Source organism: Patagioenas fasciata, chromosome 1 (genome assembly GCF_037038585.1).
Source record: "Patagioenas fasciata isolate bPatFas1 chromosome 1, bPatFas1.hap1, whole genome shotgun sequence".
Lineage (NCBI taxonomy): Eukaryota > Metazoa > Chordata > Aves > Columbiformes > Columbidae > Patagioenas > Patagioenas fasciata.
Window position 1 is genome coordinate 143,191,060 of NC_092520.1, and position 23,865 is coordinate 143,214,924.

At 37.8% G+C, this 23,865-nt stretch overlaps 1 protein-coding gene across 1 annotated transcript in view; it reads left to right on the plus strand.

Moving 5' to 3' along the window:
• ATXN10 (ataxin 10) overlaps positions 1-23,865 on the plus strand; it is a 102,490-nt gene that overhangs the window by 41,912 nt on the left and 36,713 nt on the right. The window contains exons 7-9 of the mRNA XM_065843324.2: positions 4,196-4,361; positions 10,102-10,210; positions 13,655-13,824. Coding sequence (XP_065699396.2) covers positions 4,196-4,361; positions 10,102-10,210; positions 13,655-13,824 — 445 coding nt within the window. The remainder of the gene's footprint in view (positions 1-4,195; positions 4,362-10,101; positions 10,211-13,654; positions 13,825-23,865) is intronic.

The window sequence follows — 23,865 nt, forward strand, 5'->3', positions numbered from 1 at the left end:
AGCATATTTAAGAATGCATTCTTTTGGGATATATGAGGAGAGAAATCCAATTCAGATAAAAACATTTTGACTGTCATTAACTGGAGAAAAAAGTAACTGTATAAACCAAAGCACAGGGAATTCATTGTTTCAAAACGAGACAAGGAGCCTTCACCGCAAGAGTTGCCGCATTGGGTGTCCAATAAGGCTGACTAAGTCATATAAATGAAGAACAGGACAGATGTGGTATTGAGGTGTCTGGGGAAAGCAGCTTGAGCTCATGAATATATGGTAACTCTCAGTTACAGTATTCTCTGTCATACACATTGAATACACTTACTTTATATGTATTTACTGAAACAAAATTTACTATGCCGAGAAAGCTTGCGAATACATACGTTAGTGGTGAGTCTTAAAGTTGGCAGTTGCCTTAGATAACCAAAGTGTATGCAGTTGTGTAACCGCAGTTATTTGCACTATTCACAGCATTCACACTATTCAAAATATTTCCTGTAATTGAAACGTAGTGCATTTGTGATACTGTGGCCATGGTGTGTGCCATGAAGTAGTTCTTGTTGCAGAAGTGGATCTGGAATCTAAATTTTCAATTAGAAGATGAATTTCTGACTTCTGAACAGCTTTCTCTTTCATTTCTAGACAAATGTAAGCACTTCAGTGTTGCATGTCTGAGTTTGCAAATGGCCTGAAATAAATACTGTAATACTATGATCAGCTTTTTTAATGGTATTCTGGCTTTAGAAAGTGTATGATGATGTGACAATGCCTGCTGTTTCTCTGCAAGTGATTATTGCAGAAACATATGGCTATGGTATTGAGCCAAAAGATTATAGATTCTTGAATTCTTTGCCAGATCTGAGATTTCCCAGCACATGTGTACAAGTGTTTGGCAGATGTATTTAGAAAAATCTTGCTTTGCTTTAATCTGAGTTAGCCTTGAGCATGGACAATGTAAGTTAATGCTTTGATAGTCTTAATTACCTTGTAAAATCTTCAAGATGAATACCTCCATGTTGTCCCTTTTAAGAAGGGGCCTTGCTTTTAGTAACAGCAACAGAAATGGAACTGAATGGCTTCAGGTGTTTTTAAGAAGCTCAACTACTTGCATCTTTAGTTTTGAATTTTGTGTTGTTTCATGTGAGGTGTTCTCAGTGAATGATGAAACCGTTGGTCGAATTACCAGCAGGTCAACGGGCACTCAAGTAGTGTTAGTGACACCGCTTCTTGCTTATGTCAGCTACAGGGCTGCTAATGCTGACATTGTGGTAGGTTTTTGTTCTTGATAATGCTCACAGACACAGAATAGCTGAAGGGAGTGTTGGATTGTAGTTCTTCACAAAGTTGCCAATTTTTCATTTAATAGGATGCTTACAAGTATCATTTGAAGATGAAAGAATTGGAAAATTTCAAGGACAGACCTAATTTGTCTTAGAACCATTGCTGTCAGTGAAACATTTCAGGAAAGAGAAGTCCCAGTTGCAGAGAAAAAATGTCCCAAGTGTCTTGCACTTGCTAATAGGTTTTAAACCAGGTGTGCTTTATACAAAAATTGTTTGACAATAATGAAATTGATAGAATTTTACAATACTACTTTTAAACAGGCTTAGAAGGACTTTTGCAATAACGAGCTTCCAGATTTAAATTGCACTTCAATTCTCTGATTTATTTGCAGACTGTAGGAGACAGCGATGTGTTTTACAGATGACTGCAAATACTTCATATTAGTTGTTCTAAGTTCTTGCCAATTTGATGAGCTTCATGAAGAACTGGATTAAATTTGACTAGGGGGAAAAAAAAAGGCAAGAGATTGACAAAAGGTCTTCCTAAGCGGTGCCTAAGGAAGCAAAGATGACACAGCACGATCATTTCCAACTAGAAATATAATCATAAATATAATATACAACATTAGATTTTAGATATTGAACTCAGTGGTACAAAAATTCATGATGAGGCATACTAAAACTGGTATTAACAGTTGTCATATCTGTTGTACTTAGCTATAGGTGGACAAGTAGGAGTAAACTCTGTTATCTGAATGGGTGAACAGTTGTGCGATCTTTTAAAAGAAATGAGAAAATTGCATTGTGTGGGAGAAGTAACTTGGAAGAATTCGGATGAGTCTTGGAAAAAAAACTGAGAGAAACAATAGAAGAAAGGAGTGTAAGGGAACTTGCACCAGAACAAAAAGTGTTGCTCTCAGGAAATTGTTGGCTGAATGGCAAGACTTGCTTGAAATTCAGGGGAAAGATGGACATGTCCTGAATGACTGTGCCTGGAAGAAAACTCAGGAAAATGGTTTTGACATGAATGCTTAAAGAGAACAGAAAACAGGAAATTACATACAGGTGGTGTTTTAATGTCACTCTTATTTCGCCAAGAGGATTATGATTGTCTAAAAGGCCACCCAATTATATTGCAAGAGGAAGAGTAATGTAAAAAGTTCCCCTATTGGCAACAATTTCACCTCACAAATACATTTTATGCAAGTATGTGGTGACCCTCCAACTTCTTTACAGAAGAATTCCATGTTGTTGTTAAACGTGTATTATTTGGACTGTTGGTGCAACAATAGCTGACTGGAATTCTGTTGTAGTATTTTATTGGAATAATTCCCATAATCATAAAGTCTGTGAGCAGCCTGTGTTCTTAGTTGAGCATATACTTGAAAGGCTCTAAACTTGGTAAAAACTGGCATGTAACATCCAGTCCTGTCTTGGGAATGAATGGCGTGTTTGTGTAGTTAACTTGATTTTCGTGTAGCATGCCCAATCTGAAAGGCTTCCTTCAGTTAGGGTTGTTGGGTGACTGGACTTCAATAGTTTGGAGATGGGTGAGTGTGTTGTACCCAGGTGTGACCTGCAGAACAAACAGAATGACTGCTCGGTGTTAGGTGCTGTGTCACATACATAAGCAAAGCCTGTGAGGGAGGTTACCAGTGTTTGACAGCCTTCTGTCTGCCGTCCACCCTTTCCCAAATGGTGTTGGGTGCTTTTCTGTGCTGCCGTGTTGAAAAGCTTTTTGTCCTTGCTCGGATAATTGTTTAATGTAGCCGTATTAATGACATTGAGGGTTGAGTTTGGCAAGAACTGAGTAGCTGTTACATGATTAATAGGGCTTGGTTCCTGGAGGTTAATAAAGCAGTGACCATGCTTTTTCCACAGAAAAAGACATTTCTCTTCCCCTTGTGGCAACCTGCTTGGTAAATTAAAAAAAGAAAAAAAAGAAAAAGCATTTGAATTATTCCACATGTTTAAATGTCAGTCCTTCCATCTGAATTGCAAATATTTTACTGAAAGAAAACCCTGAGCCTGCTCTTGAATTCATTCAATAAATAGTGCTCTTTCAGGCTGAGAGAATTACAGTGGGACTTCGCTAACCCATGTGCTCCTCTGCGCTGGGGTTGACCTGGGAGCCTGCAGGAGGATCTCTGCCATGTGAGAGTCCTGCTTCCACAAAATACCCCCAGTTTGCCCTAACAACATAAAGGGAGATCTGAAATAAAATTACTTTAAAGCTGTTAAAATAAATGACCCAGGTAGATTTTATAGAGAGACTTCGTTATGTATCCACTTACTTGCTGGTTTAATACACTGAGTAACTCTTGCTGGGTACATGAGTAATTGGCTTGGATTTACTGTGGTCCATCCAGTGGCAATTATAAAACAGCTGTAAGGAACTGAGTGTGCATATCAAGTTTTATTTCCCCTGTTCCTGCTCAGAATGGGCTTGGGGTTGGGGAGGAGAATTAGTTAAAGACTGTGTGCAAGGCAAGGGCTATGAAAAGCTGGTATTTTCAAAAGGAAGCTGTCAAATAGTCCAAGTTTATTTTGCTGAACTTAACAACAGCTTTTAAGAGCTGTTTTGGTGGAAATTTTAGACATGCGGAGCATGTAGTCACAGTAATGTTGTGTTAGGCCATAAGAAATTAGAAATTGAAATAGGCTTGAGAAAAATATTGACTTGACTGTCTGGCCAGATTGTATTAATTGAACGATGAATTAAATTAATAGTTTGCAGAAATAAACCAGTGAACAGGAACTGATTTTCAATGTTCTTGAAACTTCTTAATTTTTAAAAATCACCTCTGTCACTAGCATTCCAATTGTGTATATAATGTTTAGCAGCTGTATCTGCTTATTCTACATGTTATGCTATACGGCTTGGTGAATTTGCTTAACAAGTTGTTTTCTGATTCTAGAGTTACTTTGTTAGAGCTGATGATGGCCAAAATAAGTGAGAAGAACCCAGTTACCAGTGAAGAAATGAATGTGTTCATGAGACATGCCAACTTCCTTGCAGGCTGTTTCCAAGAGAAATGTGAAGCTGTGCTCAAGTTAACTTCAGCAGCAGATGCAGAAGACGAGGTATGACTGATAAAAAACGTTATAGTACTAGAGTCTGAAGTGAGTCTTCATTGCCACTATTACTCAAGCGGTCCTTGTGTACGGTTTACCTTGTATTAGGAAAACAGTGACAGAGTTTTCAACAGAGTCTGAGAGACAGCAGCCTCATTTTGCTTTTAATTTGGGGTTGACAAAGAATACCGTACTTTGAGACAGAAATAAATCTATTGCATTGTTAAAGATCTCAAAATTTAGAAAATGTTCAGGTTGTCACATGTTTGGATGTTTTGTTGTGTTGCTAGTAAGGGTCACTTCTACAATTTATTTGGGTTGTGAATTGTATTTCCCCACAAAAATGGTGTAAATGTGGGGGTTGTGTTGTGATGGTGGTTTGGTTTGAGGTTTTTGTTTGTTTGTTTTGTTTGTTCTGTTTTTGTGTTTATTTTTTTGTTTGTTTGTTTGTGTGGGGTTTTTTTCCTAATAGTACTAATATCAGTAAAACTTGGGGGGTGGGTTTGTTTGGTTGGTTTTGTTGGTGGTGGTGTTGGTGGTGTTGTGGTGTTGTTTTTTGTTTGTTTGTTTGTTTTTACTTAAATGATCATAAACTTGGCAATTAATACATCATTAAGGTCTCAAATACTAGTTCTTTGAAAATACATTTGGCTATTTGTAATAAAGGTGTTCTGATGTGTTTAGGACCTGGAACAGTAAGTTCCAATTATGGGCAGCTGTGGAGTGTGTGTGTGTGATTGGGTCAGTGCAGAGGAGCTGTCTGAAATGTCTAGTGATCCTCCCCGTGAGCGAGGACTTTTGTTCCTGACTCTTCCCCATATCCCAGTGATTTGGGGCTCTCCGGAGGACCTTGCATGGCTCTGACAAGACACCAATCCTGGGACGATCTGCATCCACAGCATCAAGCTGCAGAGCTTGCTGGGCTCTCAGTGGCATACAGCTCCTGTCTCCTGAGCACCCAGACACTTGCCCCGACTCCAGTCCACTTGGACGAAATCTGTTATTGCTTCAGGCTTAATGAACTGGTTCTGTTGAGGATGGCCACAATGAAGTCCAAACATGAGGAGTCACTTCTTTCCTTTGAGGGTGCCAGAGCACTGGGAGAGGCTGCCCAGAGGCTGTGGAGTCTCCTTCTCTGGAGACATTCAAAACCTGCCTGGACACATTCCTGTGTGATCTGCTGTGGGTGAACCTGCTTTAGCATGTGGGTTGGACTGGATGATCTCGAGCCATTCTGTGATTCTGTGAAGTCCATTTGCAAACTAAAGAGGAAGGCTTTTATGGGTCACAGATGGCTTGTGGGTTGCACTTTGCGAACCCATGATACAGAGCTGGGTCCTGGATGGCCTGATTTCATTTCATCTTTATGAAGTATCCAAGAGTTGCTGGCTACTCGCCACACCATGTAGTGCAGTAAGGAGGTTTAGACCATCTAAGGGTAGAGGTCTACTGCTTTCCCTCTTACTTTCAGCCAGTGCTTGAAGACCTGATGATGCCTTTGAAAATACAGGAAGCAACTTGCATCATAACTTGTAGTGACCTTATTTGTGCTGTTAGGTCATCATGTTGTGAGCAGAAAGTGCCAGGTCATATTGGTGTCAGTTCTTGATCCCTCTCATACAGATAAAGTTTTAATGTTTTCAGCTAATTTGCGTGAGAGTTGTTTCTGTTTGGTTTGTGGTGGTTTGTTGTTGTTGCTGTTTGTTTTTTGTGTTCGTTTGTGTTGTGTTTTTGTTTGGTTTTGTTTTTTTTTTTTTTAAAGACAATTAGCCAGAAAACTAAAAGCCTGAGAATCTGTTTTACTCAAACACATAATTCATCACTGATTCTCACTGTTTAATTATCCTTAGTTTCAAAAGTCTAATTAACGTATTTTCTTAATATCATAAAAGGATTTTTTTTAAAAAAGTCACATCTGGCTTCTCTCTTAGCAAGTGACCATAGTGGTATGTTGAAATTATGTTAACCAATATACGTGTAGTCAGAAGGATTTTATTGTTAAAACAAAACTAACCTGTAAGTTTCATTTGTAGAAACTCTTGAGAATGGCTATCATAGCTAATTTACTATCAAAGTGAAAAAATACTCATCTTTAAATGCATTTATATGATAATGTTACACAGTGCTTTACTTGTTGATTTTGTTTGTTTAACTAGGCACAAGAATTTTAAATGTAAGTTGAGAGGTGTTACGTAAAGATATCAAAAAACACTTGATGAGGAGGTGATAACAACTACACAGCAATCTCTTCTTAACTGTCCAAGAAGCACCTCCCCAACTGCTTAGTCTAAGTTATGGTAGAAAACTTGAGTACTTCTGAAAAAGGTATTGTCTTGACAGTAAGAGGACATCTACTGAGACAATGGCATTTTGCTTCCACTCCTCCTTTTCTCTCTGTTGTGTCTTTTTTCCCTTCCCACCTAACCCCTTTTTATATATATTTTTTTTTTAATCCTGCATGGTTACTTTCCAAGTATTATGTGGTTTTAGTTCTTGGAAAAAACCCCTTTGTTTGCACCTTGCATGTAGGAAACAATTATTTTGCAAATATAATAGGCCCAGGCAGGATCTCTCAGCAAAGCGTATTTTAATAGCGATTTTGCAAGACCAGGTGTTCTACCTAAAGGTAGGCACACCTAATAGGGCAAAAAGCCCCTGCTTATATCTCCCCAAAATCCCGGCCGCAATTTCCCTCCCCGGTTCCCCATTGGTTGGGTACTTCAGGGTTTACAGACTATCCCTACGCACACAATACCCTTCCCCTTATCAATCTATTTAAGATATGTATTCCTGGTACTTTGGCTACACGTCCCCCTAAATTAACTTATCAATACAGGTATTGATATGTATACAGGTGTCAGTACATATTCCGGGAAGAGACTGTGTATTACATTAAGAATTCATAGTCTGATGTCTCTCGGTCCTTCTCCCCTGCTGGGGTCAGACACCAGGTCCTCAGTTATGTAAAAACAACAGTTCTTCGTTAAATGTTCCTTACATTGCAGAAGGTCTCTGTCCAACTTGAAGGTGCTGGGACAGCTGTATTGAGAATATTACTGTATAACTTGCCCTGCTTTTATCCTTTTCTCACATGAACACATCGTACGGGAAGTTGAATATCACTGCTTGGGAAATGTGGATCATTTAATGAACGCAAAACAGAAGTCATAGTAGTTGAATAAGTGGAGAGCAATGACAAGAATAGTTTTTAAAAAGTGTGTGTACATGCATATTGTGTGTATATATTTATTTATAACATATGTTTACCATGGGAAAAGAGAAATTCCAGCTTAAATTTCTAGAACTTTATTTTCATACTAGAAATGACCGAAATTGGCACCAATTTCTTCTCAATTATGTAAATATTTTATTTTTTGCCTAAGAGTTTTGCTTCACATGCACAATTACATTTTTTTTTCAGTTGACTCTGTCATTAAAAATGCTTTAGGCAATGTCTGTGATATTAAATTAAACTCTGCCTGGACTTCTGTGGCCCTGTAGCCAAGAGCCTTGGTCAGGCAGTGTCTGTACTGGTAAGCTGTCTTAGCCTCCAAAACTGGGAGGCCACATTTGAAAACTGCTTTTTGGGAACAGTCCTTGAACTGGCCTGACTCCTAAAATGTTGTCAGGGTGTCCCATCCACTGTTTAAATTTATTATATGTAGACACTGCCTATTTTCCCAAAGGAACCTCAGGTCGTGTAGCTTCCATCTCAAACCAATGAAAAGCTAATCATATGCTTCTGCAGTGCTTAAACCAAGGTCTAAAATAGCTTTTCCATTATAAACCTGACTTCAACATCAGTTTGCTTTCACTAACATTCAACCATACTTGCAAAATAAAACCCTTCTCTGGAATTTAAGTTCTTATTTCATCTCATTATGAAGAACATATTTTCTGAGTGTCTCTCAAAATATGTTTATTTAAAAACTCTTCAGTTATTTCCTTGTTTACTTTTCAGATTAAGTCCATATCAAGATGGTCAGATTTCAAAATATTTTGGAGTTCAAACAGCATCTTGTTGCTGAACTTGGAAATGAAGTATTCTGCTTTGTTCCTTGTCTTTTGTCCAGGTGGAAGGCAAAAAAATATGGAAAGTTGGGGGGGGGGGAGGGGAAGCAGCAAACAACCCAAAACCTAGATGTCTAAACAGGTTGGTTTTAAAGTATCAAATTTCAGGTGTAGATGAGAATTTGGGGGATCTCTTGTGCTCTTTAAAGAATCTGCTCCCCTCTTCAAACCTATGTGGAACAGTTGCTGAACTAAGCCAGATGGTGGGATGAGAGAGAGACGGCAATATAAAGCCCTGGAAGAAATATGTAGAGGACAGTGAAGAAAGGCATAAAAAATCAAAAAGTGGGGAGGGGGGCTAAAAAAGGTGAGGCTGAGAAAGGAAAAGCCACACCTTGTAGTATCCACTGCTACAGAGCTTGCATTATGTACACTGGTAATGGAGTTCGTACAGGCAGCAAGGGTAGTTGTACCTTACTGGTGTGATGTATAGTTACATATTGATACTTGTTTGCTTTACGGTTATAAAGCACATAACGGTTTCATATGCAAAGGTAGATGTTAAGTGTATGAGCTGAAGAGGCTTTTGGTCAAGCTGCCATCTTACAACAATGCAAAATGGCTTAAAAATTTTAAATACCTCCTTACTGTCTGTGAAATACGCTTGGGGTATTCTTACTTTATAACAAGGCAATCACTAATGTATTCAGGGGCTGGTTTTGTGCTGTTGGAAGCAATTTATTGAATAACTTATTGAATAACAGCAGATGAAAATATGGAAATAGGACCTGGACCCTGTACTAATTTGTTGTCTTCAAGGAGCATAGGAAGGAGCAAAGAATTAATTGTAGTACTTAATGACTGAACACTATTGTTGATTATTTTGATTACGTTATATTGATTTAAAAAATATTATACTGTGGTAAGTAAATGTCTCTTTCTCTTGGACCAGACAAAACAGGAATAGTTACTGTGACCTGTGTCTGAGCCTTTTCAAGGCTACTTGCAGTTTATGTACCACACCTTGTGTGGAATCATCTTGCAGTCACAGTCTGGTTCTTGAGCAATATGTGGTGTTCCAAATTATGCCACACGCTCTGAAGGTAGTTTCTCTAAGTGCTGGATTGTCATTATAAGCATGCATCAACATAGTCTGTGAGGAAAAAATAGTTCTCTGGCTGAATAAATAATATGCAAATAAAATTGTCTGTCTCATACCTAACCAAAATGCTGCATCTATGATCCCAATCCTATTTACCCAAGAATAATGTAAATTCTCGCAGCCAAAGTTCATTTGACCACAGAACTTTACAGAATTCCTGCGGATAACAAATTGGTGTCTTGCAGGCAGTGTTTGTGTCTTTAAAGTGGGACGCTCCTACTGAATAAACTCAAAGAAAACATTTATACAGAAATAATTTTCTCAGCTAGTAATTTTCTGCATTTCTGCTTTTGGAAGCTACTGTGTTTTTGTTAAAATTTTATCCCTTATGGCTCAGTTTTGGTTTCCCCATGAATTTTCAGGGCACATATGACACTGTTTGACTGTAGAAAATAAGTTATTGCTGTCTAATACATTATCGTTATTGTAGAAAGATGTATATAAATTTATTCTTGGCAGTTGAGAAGGTCCACAGAGAACCTGAGGTGCTGAGAGTTCCTGTCCTCTGTTTAGATCGTCAGCTTTACGTTCTTATGCTTCATAAGCCATTTTCAGAAATGTAATTTTCCTTTACAGGAAGCACTGGTTACAATTCGTCTTCTTGATGTTCTTTGTGAAATGACATCAAACAACAGACAGCTGGAACATCTACAGGCTTTGCCTGGTTTGCTGGAAACAGCCATAGGTGAGTGAAAAGCCACAGAGTTTATTAACTGTTGGCTTGCTCCAAATCGTGTTGCTCTGTGAATGAAAACATGTTTTTCCACGGTTGGTGGTAATTATGATTCTGACCTTTTAATAAAATAAATACATAGGAGATTGAGTTAATCTACATTTTCAAATATTTAATTTGTACCTGGAATTTTTCTGCTTCTCTACTTACTCTGTTAGCTCCTATTAACCAACAGAGCCTTGATTCAACTGTCAGCAAGGTGTTATTTATACAGTAAGAGTTGTGCAAAGGGCAGCTGCTTCCTATGTTCTTCTGAATGTGTGTGGAAGAATTTCCTCAAGCAGTAGAAAAAGGACTTCTCCTTGCCTGTTCCCTTCTCTTTTCTGAATTCATGAAAACTGAAACTAAGTACAGTTTGAATGTTCTTAACCAACTTCAGTGACTTTTAAAGGTCAGTTTGAAAGAAGTTTTCTTCTGGTAACAAAAAAGTGAAGGGCTGTACACAAAGAAAATTAAGCCAGGATGGTCCAGAGAGTCGCTATATACTTGGGGAGGAAGGAAGAGGACATATATGTATGCTGACCTGAATCTTAGCGCTTTGAGACTGATGTATCCCACCATTTTCTGAGAAAATTGTAAAAGTTTATGGATTTTAAAGAGAAATATGTGATATTTTGGCTTAAAACAAACAAAAGGCTGACTCAGCTGTTAACTATGACTAAAAAACAACCAACAACAACAACAAAACCCAAACCAAACAAATCAACAAACCTACCAAAAACAACAACAAGAAACAAAGAAACAAACAAAACCCCACTCCTAAAACAAGCAAACATCTATTTTTGATGACAGGCTCATAGTTTTATTGCTTACAATAAGGTGACTAACAAGATCTATTTTGTGTGTGCGTGTTTTGAGGAAACTCCAGGTTATGCATTGTATCGTCTGAGTGCTTGCATAAGTCTTTCAACTTTGATAGGAATTTTGAAGAGGTGCAGATCAGTTGAGTTCAGCAGCCTGTAGGTCCATCCTCCTTTCTCTGGCTGTGCGCAGACTGACTTTTCTCCAGGGCTGTCTCCAGGCTAATAAAATGGGTGCAGGCTAGGACATTGCTACCGTGTGCATTGTACGTATTTCCCCACACGCTCTCAGCCAACAGGTATTTATCAACTCGTATAGTTTCTCTTTAAGACTACCTTTTGGCTACAAGACTCCTTTAATCCTGGATTGGCGACAAGGGTGAAAAGCTTTATTGATATTGACCTTCAATATTTAGTTCTGAAGACCAGAAGAATAAGCATAGACCGCACAAAATATTTTTATTTAATAGATCTTTTGATGAAACAATTCTTTTTCTCACTTTATATAATGAGAAATTTCCTATTGGAAATAACTAAAAGACTGGAAGATGTGGGAAAATCTGAATGATCTTTTAAGTATCAACTAAGGAGTGTGTTTTGCCATTTTCAGTAATTATTGGATTAAGTTAGACAGCAATACTGCAGTGTTAATAATATCTTTAGTACTGTTAACAGCTTGATTGCACAGTGTTTGGGGAATATCACCAGGCAGGTAAATGGTCTTTTGAATTCAAGGGCATTTTGGAAGAATTGTTCTTTGGGATAATGAGAGAATGGCAGACTGAGATGTCCTTTGGTTGAGAGCATGGGTGACATCCTTGGAGCAGTTGCTGTGTTGTGCTGATGTGCAATGTTTGAGAGGAGCACTGTTCTCTCTGGATTGGCATCATGCATGGAAGGTGGCTGCTTTTCTTTTACCTTTTCCTGTACCTCTCTTTCCAGATGGGTGCATTGCTTGTTGCATTTTTTTCTGCACTGTAATCAAAATTTAATACTTTTTTTTTTACCTTTTTTTTTGTGTGTGTGTGTTTTTCTTATTAGTGGTTGTTGTTTTCAATCCTTATTCAGGGTTCCCTCTTAAGGGCAGGCGAAAGGTTTGGGAAGACCACAGAATTCCCTCTTGGGTGTTTGTGTGTGGCAAAATACAAAGACTCTAAGGCAGGGGTGTCAAACTCATTTTCACTAGGGCCCACATCAGCCTTGCGATTGCCTTCAAGGGACCGAGTGTAATTTTAGGACTGTATAAACAGTGGCCCCCAGTGAAAATGAGTTCGACACCCCTGCTATAAGGCAAGGAAGCATACAAAGTGAATGCTCTGAGAAGGATGTCAGACGCTGCCAATTTTTATGAATTTACAAAAGCAAACAAATTTCTATGAAAGAAGATTGTGTTAAAAGCTATTTTATTATGACTTTTTTAGGGGCAATCAGGAGATCAATTGGTTTATCCTGGTTTAAAATACGAACAATTATACATCATACCTCTAATACGGGATGCCTCCAGACCTTATTGTAGTTTCATGTTTTTTAAAAACTATCAAAAATGTGGTTACCTCTTTATCAGCACAGAGATGTTTTTGTTCTCCTGTATCAGCCATCTGGGAGTGAAATTATAATATGAGGACCTGTGAAGTTTCTTCTAGTTTAAATCCAGGAGATCTATGGCCCATGCCACCAGGGATATTGTTACATTTAGAGCAGAAGGAGCATAGGGCTTCGTTACCGCCCTGTGCTATGGCCTGATTTTGCCACATCTTTATTGTTCCTGTGTAAGTTGCATGAAGCATCTTGGGACAAGGGCATGCCAGGCCATTTATTACTATTACAGGTTGCTTAGAGGAAAAATACATCTTTGTTTTTAAATATAGGTACAGCCTTTAGTGAGTTGGCTTCTCAGCTGTACGGGCTCCCAGGTGTTCATGTGATTTCAGCTCTTGTTCTGGGTGTGGTCTCTTTGTGGAATGTTGTTTTCATAGATTTTAGTTTCACCTCTCCCTAATTTCTCTCTGGAGTACTGTAAAAAAAAAATCCTAGTTGCTGTGGACTAGCATTTACCATACAGAAACTTTAGTATTTCTCAGTTGATGAGATTGTGGTGCTGAAGGATTTGTAAAGGTGTCTGAAAGTGGTAGATGTACTCAAAATCCGTTCTCATACTAAAGAGCTAGGAACAGAAGGAGAAGAGAAAAGAAAGTGATTCTGGGATTACTATGTGTTGCTGTGACAAGTTTGAAATAAAGGGAGTTTTCTAGAATCCTTGTATTTAGAAATGTATTTATGGTGCCAGAATCATCAACAGCCTACAAATTCGGACTCGTCAAGCAGAGACCAATAGCACCAGACTTCAGATACTATAGAAGTGCGTACAAAGAATGAAAAAATACCTTTTGGCCTTGGGACAGCCTTGTATACTTATACTAGCACAAATGAAGAAATTAAAATGTCTTAAGAAAACTTTCCAAGTTCTTTTGACATATTGCTGAATATCTGAAGTTATGTTGATTAAATTTGAACCTAACAATTAGTAGTAAGTCTCTGTGCAAAGTGATACTAATTTTTGTGTAGTAATTCGTTACATTCTTCTTGTTTTCTGTAGATACCTTGAGATTAACTCATCTTGCTGGGAAGCAGGCTGTAAATATTTTCACTGCCACACATGTTATGACAGGGCTGGAAGAAATTTCACATCCCGCTGTGGGTTTTAAATCTCATCTCATTCGTTTGATTGGAAATTTGTGTTACAAAAATAAGGAAAACCAAGACAAGGTAAGTTTACACGTTTTTCTGGCAGAACTCTGGTATGTGAACAGATATATATGCCTGACCATAACTTTACTGATTAAAATATATTGTTGATCAACAAAGAGAATTGGTCTTGTAAAGGAGAGATATTTTTTAAATATATATATATTTACTGGTTTTGAGTGACTATAAAAGGTATGTTAACTTTTTGATAACAATGTAACGCGTGTCTGTCTACCTTTTTCTTCAGTCCTATAGACTGCAAGCCAGTGCCTAATTTCTTTATTGTTTTCACATTGGACTTTCTTTGACAAGAAAATGTCTGAGACCAAACTTCAACTTCACTTTGAAGAGAACTGGATAAGAATTGTTGTGTCAACTTTTCATCTTTGAATTAGTCTCTAGGGCTTTTCCCCTCTCCCAGACCTTACATTTTTTCTTGCCACTTTAAAAATGTAGGTCTGCTTCCATCAAATCACTTTGAACTTTATGTTTAGAATTCCTATATAGAAAATTAGTTTTGTTTCCACAATGAGGAAAAAGAGGGAATTACAGCATGTTTTTTACTATGAAACCCTTTTTCTTAGTGTGATAAAAAATATGACTTTCCTCCAAGCATTGTTAGACTAATATAATTTCAGCAAGAAAAGCAGTCATGAAATAATGTTGTGTTATGGTTCATCTGAGCACTTCCCAAAAACCAAGTAGGTTACATTTCTCATTTGAGCTGAGCAATGACATAGTGTATTACAGTAGCCTCAGCTTCATGGAAGCTTTTTGTTTCTCTGGCTCTTCCTTGTGAGTTTCTTGAAGAGAAAACTGCTGTTGATTCTCATATCTTTCTTTTCTCATAGAAGTGTCTTTCCTTATGGCAGCTTTGTCTTGGAAGGAAATGGTCTTAAGTAGCTTTTGTTATTGATATTTGTTAATTACTTTGAACAGGGAAATTTGGAGTTGTTTTCCTTTCTTTATTAATTTAAATCAAAGTTTTCAACTACTATCAATGAAGCAATTTTTAAGCTAGAAGATGAAAAACATAGAAGGAATACTATATTGAAGAAGGGCTAAAGGATATAATGGAGTATTTTGATTCTCTCTATGGTGCTCAATGTCAGCAAGTACCAAAAATACAGTAATTAATATTGGTTTCCCTGCAGCAAGTTAAATATGATGAGCTATCAAGACACTGAATAATGAAAAATCAATCTCTGTTAGAAGCGTCTATTTACTAAATTCTGGTTTTGTGATTACTTCATTTTGGAGTTGGACTCAATGGTCCTTATAGGTCCCTTTCAGCTTGAGATATTTTATAATTCTAATATTTTCTACTGAGGCCATCAAATCTGATTTTAGTTGCTGCAGTGCTTATCAAGTTAGGCTTTTATAATGGCAGCAGGATATTTTCATCATTGTCATTTTTGGTTTTTTTCATCTGGAGGGTAGAGAAATGGAAAATCTGAAGAATGCTACCCTCTTTGTCTAACAAATTATAATAATAGGGTCCTATAAATGGGAAATAGAGTAATGATCCTTCCTTTCCCCATTCATATTATGGTATATAACAGAGGATTTTAATATTTCTGGAAAATATTATTCATCCTCTTAATTACTCTTGCGTAGCTCTGTCTCTTACCTGTTATGATGTAATATATGTTTATGTAAGTGAAACACATTTTTGTGGAATACCTTATGATAATGGAGGTGAGGGGGTTGCTTTCATTTTGAAAGGGTTGATTTACTGCTTATTGTTAATTTTTGCAGGGATTTTCAAAGGCCCCTGGAGCAGTTAGGCATGCAGGCTTAGTGTTTTCAATGGAAGCTGGGTATTAACTTGCCTTAAACTGCCTGCACATATTATTACTTTATACTGTCTTGAAAATTACTTAGATTCTTGTGTGTGATATCATGGAACGCTATTTGAGTTCTGTTGAAACTTCAGAAATACCAATGTTATGATGTCCTGTCTGTACCTTCAGTTTATTTCATACGTTTAAATTAGTTCTAGTAAATGCACTTGTAATTTTTAAGGCAGCTTCCATACATAAACATGTGCTTGCGAGGACAGGGCAAGCAGCCCCTATCATTGCACAGATAAGAAAACTGAAGTTTGGAGATCGGAACAAATTGTTCAAAGTGGTACATGTGTCAGACCTAGAAATGAATGTAAATAGGGTTAGTTCCTGGGTTCCCACATCTCTCTTCAGAGTAGTATCTCACAATAGAGGTCTTATTTTATATCCATTATTTGGTTTACGCAGAATTTACTTTCTATATTCAGCCAAAAGTAAAATCATACAGGCTAGTTTGTTTTTTATGTAACAAACCAACTGACCAACACATCTGGTAGACCTTGGGCTTTACCATTGACCTTTGCTTTTGTGTGACTTACCGTATGAATTGTAGGCAACAGCTGTTCAGTTTAGCTGGTTACCTGGCGTGACAGGACTGCGGGTCACTTACCAAAGGATCCTGAACAGCATTGTTAGTATTCTGATTGTTTAATGAACTGAGGCTTTCATACTTGTTTTCTCTAATATTTTTCTGTAATTTCCAGTCCTAGTAGAGCTCTTTTCCCAGTAACAATGATAATACATTAGCAAATGGAGTAATAGCACACTACTAATACTAAACAATAAAAAAGTAAAACCCCTATTTTTGTAATATAACCTTAATTCTTTCTGTTGGTCTGCCTGACTTGTTCTGAAAACATAGTCCCCAAAGACTTGGGGATCAAACGGTGGCTTGGGCTAAGCCCTTGGAGTGAACAGAATTGTATCACTGTCTCCAGGAGCTTCTTTGAGAGTCAAGTGACAACCTGCTTGTCCTCTGGGAGGTAGGTCTAGAGCCAGCAGTATGTGTCTCTGGAGTACAATGGTGCAGCCCTACTGCATGGGATGCTAGTGACAGAGTTAAAGTAGCAGCGAATGCCTGGACTGGGGGTATAATGGCTCTGCAGAGCCTGCTTCTCCATTTCCATCTATGGTCTCCACCTGCTATAAGAACAATAATTGCAGGGAATTAGTAGACTGGTTTGTTGGCAGCGGTGAAAAATCTTGTAATGCTTTTGAACAGAAAAAATCTTACCAGTGCTTTGTTGCTTCTTCACTTTCTGTTTACAACCATTCTTTGTTTTCAGAAAGCATTTTTTAGCTTGTACTCTTTTAGCATTAGGAATGCATTCTTTACATCTTTTTTACCTCATAGTTTTGTTTACACTATTGTGATAAAGTTCTTAAGATATAAGAGCTTGGGCAGACATTTAAGCTGTAAGCTAAGATGCTGTTATTAAAGTGGGTCTTACCAGGCTTATTGCCCACTTCAATGTTTTGTGAGGCTGGATGGGTTGGTATTTATAAGAAAAGCATCCAATAAAATGTTTGTTTTGGATTGATAAATACTGGGTACATGCATGTCCAGAGTTGCATGCACTCTCGGATGAAGACAAGAAATAAAATTGCTGTACTTCGGACACCAACTGTTGAACCAGTTCCACGATGAACCTGCCAAGAGCCTGTGATAGATGTGCAGTTCTCCTGTGCTTTCTCTCTCTGCAGGAAGAAGAGCTGTCAAGAGTTATTGTCATACATGTGGGGCAGTCCTGTGTTTTGTATTTTGATTCTTGGGCCTCCTTCGCAAAGATGCATTGTATCTTTTTATTAAATATACTGGAAAGGTGGAGGTGGGTTCTCAGGCTGATCAAGGAGTGGAGGTTTTGGCTGGTGGTTGATGAGTGAACTTATAAAAAGGAAAAAGTGAAAATTCCTCCGTACTCCCCTCATCTTGTTTGTCTTGCCTTCTAAACACCTCAGTTTTATTATCTGGGCAGAATTTTTACTGTTTTCGTGCCACAAGGTTTTACGTGCTTACTTTCTACTTTCAGTTTTAGAGGTAGGAAGTGATGGACTCAGCCCAGCTCTTTCTGCTGGTTTAGTATAGTAAAACCATTTTAATAATGGATAAACCTTATGAAAGAAACCTAATGAACAAAGCATAGAAGATATAATCCTTTGTTGTAGAAATGAAACAAAAAATAGGTCATAGCAATTGATATGCACCCTCATTTCTTTGTTAATTTGCAATAATATTTGCTGGAAGATGAGATGACTAATCTCAGTCTTACTGTGACAGATGGCACTGCTCTGCACAACCTGATTATCTTTCTCTAAAACTGTTGTTTATCTTGTGAGGCGTTTATGCAGTATGACTTATTTAAAATACTTAAACTCATTTATTAGGTTGGTGCAAAAGTAACTGCAGTTTTTGCGTTGTTGAAATTTGCCATTTGATATTGGATACATTCTTAAAGAAATATGGTGATGTTATACATCATTTTAATGCACTTTTCTTGCTTTATGGGCTTTTTTGCTGCTGACTTATTATTTGCTGTTAATTTTATATTGATTTTAGACTGTGGAAATGATGTTAGGTGAAAACCAAATTCAAGCAATTTTCTTATTCGAGTTCAAAATGAGTCGTAAAGCAGCAAAGACAACTTGCAACATCAACAACGCATTTGGCCTAGGAACTGCTAACGAACGTACAGTGCAGTGGTGGGTCAAGAAGTTTCACAAAAAAGACAAAAGCCTTGAAGATGAGGAGTGTAGTGGTTGGCCATCAGAAGTTGATAGTGGCCTACTGAGGGCAGTCATTGAAGCTGATCCTCTTTAATGCCCAAGAATCAAGAGCTGCACGAGAAGTTGTCGACCATTCTACAGTCATTCAGCATTTGAAGCAAATTGGAAAGGTGAAAAAGCTCGATAAGTGGGTGCCTCATGAGCTGACTGAAAAGAAAATAGATTGTCATTTTGAAGTGTCATTTTCTCTTATGCTGCTCAAAACAATGAACCATTTCTCAATTGGGTTGTGACGTGTGACAAAAAGTGGTTTGCATACAACGACTGGCAATGACCCAATCAGTGGCTGGACTGAGAAGAACCTCCAAAGCACTTCCCAAATCCAAATTTACACCAAAAAAAGGTCATGGTCACTGCTGGGCAGTCTGCTGCCACTTTGATCCACTTCAGCTTTCCGAATCCGGGCAAATCCATTTCATCTGAAAACTCTGCTCAGGAGTCGATGAGATGCACTGAAAGCTGCGATGCCTGCAGCCGGCACTGGTCAACAGAAAGGGCCCAGTTCTTCTCTCCATGACAACTCCCAACTGCGTATCACACAACCAACACTTCCAAAGTTGAGTGAATTGGGCTACAAAGTTTTGCCTCATCTGCCATATTCACCTGACCTCTTGCCAACGGACTACCACTTCTTCAAGCATCTCAACAACTTTTTGCAGGGAAAACACTACCACAACCAGCAGGATGCAGAGAATGCTTTCCAAGAGTTCATTGAATCCTGAAGCATGGATTTTTAGGCTACAGGAATAAACAAACATTTCTCGTTGACAAAAATGTGTTGATTATAATAGTTCCTATTTTGACTAATAAAGATGTGTTTGAGCCTAGTTACAATGATTTAAAATTTACAGTCTGAAACTGCAATTGCTTTTGCACCAGCCTAATAATTGCGAATGTCTTCAATACTTGAAAAAGCAATAGAATATTGTAGGCCTTGCTCTGCATTGTTTCCCTTCCTCTCCTGTGACAAGAGAGGAATTAGAATGATAGAATCATTTTGGTTGGAAGAGACCCTTAAGATCATCAAGTCCAACCATAACCTAACTCCAGCACTAAACCTCATCCCTAAGAGCCTCATCTATGTCTTTTAAACACCTCCAGGGATGGTGACTCAACCACTTCCCTGAGCAGCCTGTTCCAGTGCTTGACAACCCTTTCCATAAAGGAATGTTTCCTAATATCCAATCTAAACCTCCCCTGGTGCAACTTGATGCCATTTCCTCTTGTCCTATCACTTTCTACTTGGGAGAAGAGACCAGCACCCTCCATGCTATGTAGACTCCAATCATGTAATCTTTCTGGAGTTAGCAAATACAGAATTGAAAGAAAGTAGAAAGCTTGACAATGCTTAATTACAGTCTTTATTCACAATTCACTTTGATTCACTATTACCTCTGAGATCAAATGAGGGAATCTGAATTGCCTGGGTGTTCGATCCTGCGAAAACCATTCCCAAAGGGTGCGGCATTGCTGGGAACAGTGAGCTGCGACACATGGACTACACTTCTTGCAGTTGGAGGAGCAGCCAGGTGGCAGAACACGGGTGTGCTGAGATCATACTGTCCTGTTTGAGAGGAATCCTGAAGGGAAAAATTGTGATGTTTCTGAAAGCAAGGTTAAGCCTAACCCAGTAAGAACAAAGCACTTAGCTTGGGTTTGGTTGCATTGGTTTTGCTGTCTTTAACTACTGATAGGTAGTTTATTTCTACCTGCTTGCTTTGTCCAGAAATACAATTAGTATGCTGGGACAGTTTGATACACACTGAGAGATCTCTGTGCCTTGCAGAATAGTGAATATGCACAAGTGTATTTTTGAGATGTGTCTTTTAATCAGCCTGTTAAAAGCAAAACTGATTCCATAAGGTAAGGAAAGCAATCCATACTCTATGCCAAGGACATTTTACATACTGGGGATGCTGATGGACCTAATGATGTGATATTAATCTCGGAATATGTGTGTTTCCTTGGTAAGGTTATTCTCGTGTTTATGTGGGGGAAAAAAATTAAATACAGAATTGTCTTTGGTACTGGCTTCTTTTTATCTAAATGGAATCACTCTAATGAGGTCAAGAATTTATGAGGGAAATTTCTTTTGCATGCCTTTTCTTTATTTGAGGTGGCAACACTTCTTCCTGTAATGTAATTGTATTGGTTTTTGTCAATGCAGAGTTGAGAAGGGAAGTTTTTTGGGAGAACAGGAAACAAAAAGAGCTTCTACAGGTAAAGTTAATAAAAGTAGCAAGTAAAAGATCTGGATACTATTTAATGAGTTTAATGTAGCTTGGATTTTTTTATATATATGTCTAAGCCAGATTGTTTTACATGAGACTAGCTCCTTAAGTGGAAGACTATTCTGCCTGAAAGCATGAACAAGATTTGACTTCTTCAGGATTCAGTTTTCCATTATCTTTTTCACTGGAGCAAGATGTGCAATGAATCCAATTAGAATCCAGTTAGAAAACAATGCCAGCATCCATAGATCAAATTGTCACCAATCAGCTCCTTAATTTAGTCTTCTTGCTGTAGTGGTTATAAAATAGAAAATTTAAAACCAAAGATAAATACCTCGTTTTATTTAACAATTAGATCTTTTTAGAAAGACTGCGTGACCTTATCTGTTCTTTTTCTTCAGGATTAGTTTAACTTTTTAAAGTAATTACATTCTTTCTGGAATGGCAGGATTTGGAGTTACTTGCAGTGAAGAGCATCCCACATTTATCTACATATGCTGTTGAGAGAGGGAGGAGATAAATAAACCACTTTGATTTCTTCATTAGAAACCTGCATAACTATGATTATTATATTCTCCTAATGATAAACGTAAGCCTAAAATGAAAGAGATTCTTGGTTTAGAGTTGACCAAAAAGAGAGGAGCCTTTTTGGATCTGGATGCTTTGATGTGGTGAGCTCCTTCTGCAAACTGAACTGTGAATCTCTTCATTGTTTCACTGTTTAGATGGGGCTAATCTAATACTGTAGCTATCTGTATGGTTTAGTGCTTTTCTAGATAATTACAAAGATTCAAGGTGTTGCAGAACTGAGCCCTTTAGTTGGTTAGTTTTATCTAGGTATGGCACTGTAAAAGTCACCACTAAAACTTAAAATGGACTTTCTCACCGAACTGTTTTAAAAGCCTAGGTTTTGTTGTGGAACTGAAATATCTACCTAACTAGTATAGTGAATAATTTGAGTAGAAGAGTGTCTGTGGTTTAAGATTGTCTTTAGAAGTGTCTGTTGTGACACATAAGGTAACTGTTTCTAGTCCTGGTCTCATACAGATTTTATGTTAGTCTTCAGCTCTGTGGCAACCATGAATCTTTAATGAAGTGCCAAGGTTTTCATCGAAGTGCTAGAGACAAGAAATAATCTTGAGATCTCTAAGTGGTGTGAGTTATATATTACTAATATGACTAATAAGGGATTGGCATCAGGATTTTTTTTCTGTGAGGCTGGAGGTGCATGCCTAATGCAGTATGGTTTGTAAAATCCTGAATTATTTTTATAACATTGTGATTCATTTGTTGTTAGAGAATAATACAAAGCTTTGTTCTGTTGTGTTGCCTCTTTATAGGCAACAAGTTAACGTTCCCTCTTGTCCTGTTCGTATTCTCCTTTCCACCTGACCAATTTTTGGCAATTGATACAAATGATCCAGTCATTCCTTGTGACTTCTCCAGTTTGACCAATATCATCTGAAGCCTTGATCATGCAATGCATAGAGAGTTTTCCCTTGCAAGGAACTTAGATGCGCTTAGGTACAGTCAATGTTTCATATGAAAGGTAATTTTAATACTGCATGAGCTATTTTTCTGGTTTTCTTTAGGTTTTATATTAAACAGCTTCCAGTTTATATTTAAATTTCATACTACGTAAAGATATCTTCACATATTGATTTTCTGGATATCCTCAACGAGTAGGAGAAGGCTGACATATGCACAATGTCATGCTTCCCTTCTAGTGCATTATTGGCCTGCGTCATGTGGAGGATTACCATAATTATGGTCTAAGAGATAAAGGAATATAAAGATCAATCTATATATTGTTATGTTCTCATGAATCATAGGCTGAAACTTTGACCAAACTTTGAATATACCTAAATGTAAAACACATTGACTTCTGCCAATGTGAAAATGTCTGTAGAATAATGATTTTTTGCGACATATACTTGCCAAAAGCAAGAACAGGACTTGGGCATTTTGGAGTAGATAAGAGACTGTGGGAGGAGGATTATTTTTGTGAAGTTTATAGTGTTTTAAAATAAGATGTAGGATAGCACTAGAAATTAAATTAATTGATTTATAGTGGAGGGGGAAGAGAGAAAAAAAGATGACTAGATGACTTCTAAGATTCAAAATTAAAACAAGCTGGCTCTGCATACGTTTCCAAACAGTCAGTACCAACTTAGAGGCTTGTTGGCCTGTCCTTGACTCTAAGCTGTGTTTTTGAACCCTATTTGGTGTTGAATCCTGTTACCATTGCAGCACAGCACAAGCCTCCAGCCCTTTTTAAAGGAAAGCTCAGCACGCCATTGTCAAACAGCCATTTCCAGACCTTTTTCAAACTCACAGTAATTTTAAGTGTTGAAACTGCATCTGTAGCATCGATATTTAATGTGCCTGTTTTGAGATGAACAGCTCATGGAAAAATACTCATTTTAAGCCAGACAGAAATCTAAAAGAAGTTATTGACCTTTATACGGAAGAGTTCTCAGGGGTTTCTGTGACTTCTTTCCTGGTCCAATGGGCTGAGTAGTAGTTATTGTACACGTGGCAGGCTTGAATTAAACTTGGTGTTCATCAGAGAGCATTTTGTGCTGTTGTGGGCTTTTTAGACTTGTCAGTTTTCAGAATGGCCTGATGTAGTACCTACCTGGAAGGTTTATTGTGTGGCAGTCCTCACTGTGAGGAGTAATTTCTGTAAACACCAGTGTGAACCATATAATGGGGGAAGGGGGGGTGACGATTACAACTGTGTGGTGGATGTTGCAGGTGGTCCTTAGCATGTTACCTTCTCTGTAAAACAGAAGAGTGTTCTTCTGGGATTTGCAGGTGCTTTCTTTCTTCAAGAATATCCTCAGCATCTGTTGAGCAAATGCCCTAGTTTATAGACCTCTGAAGTCAGAGAATGTCATTGCTTTCTTCAGTGATCTCAATCAGCCTCATCATTTCTTTTTCTGGGTATACATGTTGAGGCCTATAAAGATGGGAGGCAATGTGGCCTAGCTTCTAGAAAAAGGAATCTGGGAGTCATGACAACATTTTATTCTGTTCTCCAACTTGGATTCAGATGTTTTAGTAAGAGATGGCATGTTGAGGTCCTAGTAGTTGCAAAATATTCTGAAATATTCAGAGATTTTTTTGCCTGTGTTATTAAATATATCATTCTTATCTAAGTGAAGAGCCCTGTATCAACCAAAAATGTTTGTTGCTAG